At 51.6% G+C, this 3,436-nt stretch overlaps 1 protein-coding gene across 1 annotated transcript; it reads right to left on the reverse strand.

The window, feature by feature from the left end:
* Nucleotides 1-414: 414 nt before the first annotated feature.
* Nucleotides 415-2,850, reverse strand: LOC140455002 (tumor necrosis factor-like). The gene is made up of 4 exons (XM_072549678.1): nt 2,627-2,850; nt 1,852-1,912; nt 1,359-1,424; nt 415-831 (listed from the first exon to the last, which is right to left on the reverse strand). Exons 1-4 carry the CDS (start codon nt 2,801-2,803, stop codon nt 419-421), a joined length of 717 nt encoding a protein of 238 aa, XP_072405779.1. The 5' UTR covers nt 2,804-2,850; the 3' UTR covers nt 415-418.
* Between the last annotated feature and the right edge of the window lie 586 nt (nt 2,851-3,436).

Consider the following 3,436-nt stretch of genomic DNA (forward strand, 5'->3'; position numbering starts at 1 on the left):
CCCAACAGGATCAATGTTACACAGCAGTGAAGCACCTCCACCTGGGCCCAGTGTTAAAGGGATGTTAGAAGTAGGGACATTATAGTGACAGGTGGAGGCCATTCAATCCCTCAAGCCTAGAGGTTAGCTGGAGGCAAGCACAGGTTCCCTGACCAATACCATTCTCTGCTTTGTACAAAGCTGGAATTGCAACACTGAAAATTTACTCTGATACTTCACTGCACCACCCAATCCTCAAAGCCACACACATGTGACACCTTCTGTTGTTGCAAACTCTTGAAATAAAATACAAGAGAAGTTAATCTATTTTGTGCACAATTAACAATAAGAAGACAATGTGTCTTTGTCAGTTTGCGATGAATTTCAATTTGAAATTCTTGAACAGTCATTGATAATCAATGTGCATGTTCCAGGAAAATTATACAGCAAATATTCCAAAGAAAGTCTTCCCTTCGGCTGTGTCTACATATCCCGTTGTCTCCTCGTTAACCCTGGAGAAGATCTGATCTCCCTCCAGGAACTCAAAGATGGCTCCCTGGTAGGAGGTTTTGTACCAAGGCTCCTTGCGTTGGTGAGAGTGGCAGGCGGATTTGGTGGCTTTCAGTAGAATGGCTTCCTCGGGATAACTTGGCGACAGCTTGGTGAGTTCGTGGCTCAGGTAGACAGCCTGGGGCTGACACTCCATGCTGTGGAAGACCACCTGGGTGTAGACAAAGTACTGTCCAGGCCTCTTGATGATGAGATGGTTGTCCCTGAACTCCAGGCCCTCGGTGAAGGTGGAATCACTCTCATTTTGCCAAATCACGGTCCCTCCTTTGCTGGTTGGGGAAGCTGAGGGGTCAGGGGTGGGAGAGAGAGGGAAGACATCATGAGGATCAAACAAAGAGAAATAACTAGCCCGCATTGATGTAGCACCAGGCATGGCTTGTGGATATGGTAAAGCACTTTACAACCAAGGAGGTGTTACTGAAGGAGTAATTGTATTATTTCAGGAAATGGAGCCATCACTTTGTGCACAGTAAGATCCCACGATATACCATGGGAAAGAATCTGGACGGTCTGCATCTTAATTGGAAACTGAGTTCCCTTGTCACCCTGACCCATGGAGAGGCCGGTCACAGGAGGATTTCATCTCTGATGCCTGTGCTGCTGTCTCTGTGTTCAGATGAACCAATTCACACCACAACCCCTTCTCTTTGCCCAGGACACTGTTATCTCCCACTCTCCTCCTCCAATGCTCTCTCCACATTCCATTATTGATAAAGAGAGTTAGCACCTTCCCAACCCACCCCTGCACCCTCCCAGCTGCTGGGGCCTATTCTCTAGAGGATGCTGTCACATTGAGAACAGTTGTGTACCTGTCAGGTGAGCTGCGATTCTCGGCCGGGGGTCACTCCCCACCTGCTTCATGAGAAGGGGCAAACCTGGAAATGGAAAAGACAAAAACTCAGACCCTGCTGGATCACCCACAGAGCACAGACTGACAGACACAGAGAGGGGGAGGGGAGGGGGGGAGGTGAAGGGACAGATAGACAGGTGGGCTCATGAGAGGAAAGAGTGTATGAGATCCAAATGGAAAAGGCTGGAGAAACTCAGCAGGTCTGGCAGCATGGGTGGGAGGAGACCCCGAGTGAACATCTCGAGTCCAGTATTGCTGCAATCTGAGAGAGTTTGTGGGAAAGGCTGAGAGGGAGTCAGGAAAACAGACAAATCGCTCAAGGACAACAATGATAAAGGGAGAATGGTGCAGCAATGTTAGGAAAGATATTGATGAAAATATTAATGAGGAATGTCCCAGAGGGTGAGGGAGAGATGGGTCCGAAAAACAGCACTGATCCTGACAGCACTTACCGCTGGTCTGAGCCGCTGTTGTCAGTGAGGGATGGGAGACTTCCAGCTTTGATCTCGAACCCTGAAGGAATTCAACAAGAACAAGGGTTAAGATGTGAAATTGACTCGAGATTCCGCTCCACCGAACAGGAGTTAGTGCCCAACCCAGGGCTGCGGCTGGGTGGGCTTTAGGGACCACCCGGTGTTGGACAGAAACACAATGTGATCCAGGCGATTGGAGACACTGACTCGGTTGGAGTCCCTGTGTTGGACACTGTCCAGGACAGACAGGATACCCTGGAGAGCCGGAGTGACCCAGCCAGCCTATTCCCCATCCCCACTGTGTACAGACACACGCTGACCCCATACAGACTGGCTGAGTGACCCCCCTCCCCCCAGCCCCCCGTCACTCTCAGAGGGACAGCTGCCAGACTCTGCTTGTCCTTTAGTAGCGCCGGCAGCACAGACTGAGAGAGCCGCCTTTATCCGGCGGCTCCCATAGAACAGGGAGCAGTTCCAACAGTTCCCTCAGCTCAGGCTGGGCACTGAGCAGGGTCCTGGGGGAAAATCACTCTCGCTGTTGGAGAGACTGCAGTTAAAGGGCCGGCCTGGCTGAAGCGCTGGGGGCCAGTTTGCTGTTTCGCTGCAGAGTTGCAGCACGAACTGAGAGTGAAATCCCTTCAACAGCTTGAAGTGCCCGCTTCCAAACAAGTCCCTGTCCCCGGGGGCAATGCAAGCGGCAAGTGGAAGGCGAGCGCTCGTCTCCAAGAACACCCTCCCCAAGGCAGATCCTCACCTGGTTTGAAGGGAACACTCCAAACTGAAGCAGGAAGAGAAAGGTCGATAGCAGCAACAAGCCGAGGACAGCGAGTGTACACAGAGCCCGCCAGAAACAGCTTGTGTTGGAGCCTGACTCCCTGATGGGCAGCAGCCCCCCATTCTCCAGCTCCAAGAACTTGGCCTCAGTGTCCATGCTGTCAGGGGGCAGAGGGAACTCGCTGGGCTCAGTCTCTCTCGGGTCCACTCAGGCTCAGTCTGAGGGTCTCTGTCTCTGTCTCTCTCAGGGAGGGAGCTGCCTGCTCTATAACTGCTGCTGCTCCTCACTAAAACCTCTTTATAACCAGCAGCAGCAGCACAGTCACTGCTGGCTGTGATGAAATGGAATGGGAAATCCCCAGGCAGAAACAGCAGCGATTGGAAAGCGATCACTCTCCAGATCGAATGTGGGACTGGCTCTGTCTAACTCTCACCCAACGTGGAACGACAGCAGTTTCTCCCAAAACCGGGACATCCTGTCGGTTACCCAAAGTGGGTCCCAACAATTCCCCCAGTCTCTCCATGTCTCCCCCATGGGCTCCTGGCTCTCACTGGGAACAATGACAGAGGGAGGAGGTAGAGAGATGGAGGGAGAGCACAGCACTAACTTTATTACAGAAATAATCGGTTCTGTCATAGTGTGGGGCAGACCCACCGACAGTGGATAACGAATTAAATGAGAGAAAGATCAAGCTGAACAGAAACATACCATGCAGAAAGATGTGTGACTGGTCTGATGGTGGGACAAAACCCGAAAGCAGCAGCAAAGTGAAAAACGAACAGATCTCTC

This window comes from Chiloscyllium punctatum, chromosome 30 (assembly GCF_047496795.1).
Source record: "Chiloscyllium punctatum isolate Juve2018m chromosome 30, sChiPun1.3, whole genome shotgun sequence".
Taxonomy (NCBI): Eukaryota; Metazoa; Chordata; class Chondrichthyes; order Orectolobiformes; family Hemiscylliidae; genus Chiloscyllium; species Chiloscyllium punctatum.

Coding starts and splice junctions, on each gene's coding strand:
- LOC140455002 (XM_072549678.1), bottom strand. CDS start 2,803: ATGGACACTGAGGCCAAGTTCTTGGAGCTGGAGAATGGGGGGCTGCTG. Junction 1,913..2,626: donor GAGTGTTCCCTTCAAACCAG/GTGAGGATCTGC, acceptor GAATTCCTTCAG/GGTTCGAGATCAAAGCTGGA. Junction 832..1,358: donor AATCGCAGCTCACCTGACAG/GTACACAACTGT, acceptor CTGACCCCTCAG/CTTCCCCAACCAGCAAAGGA.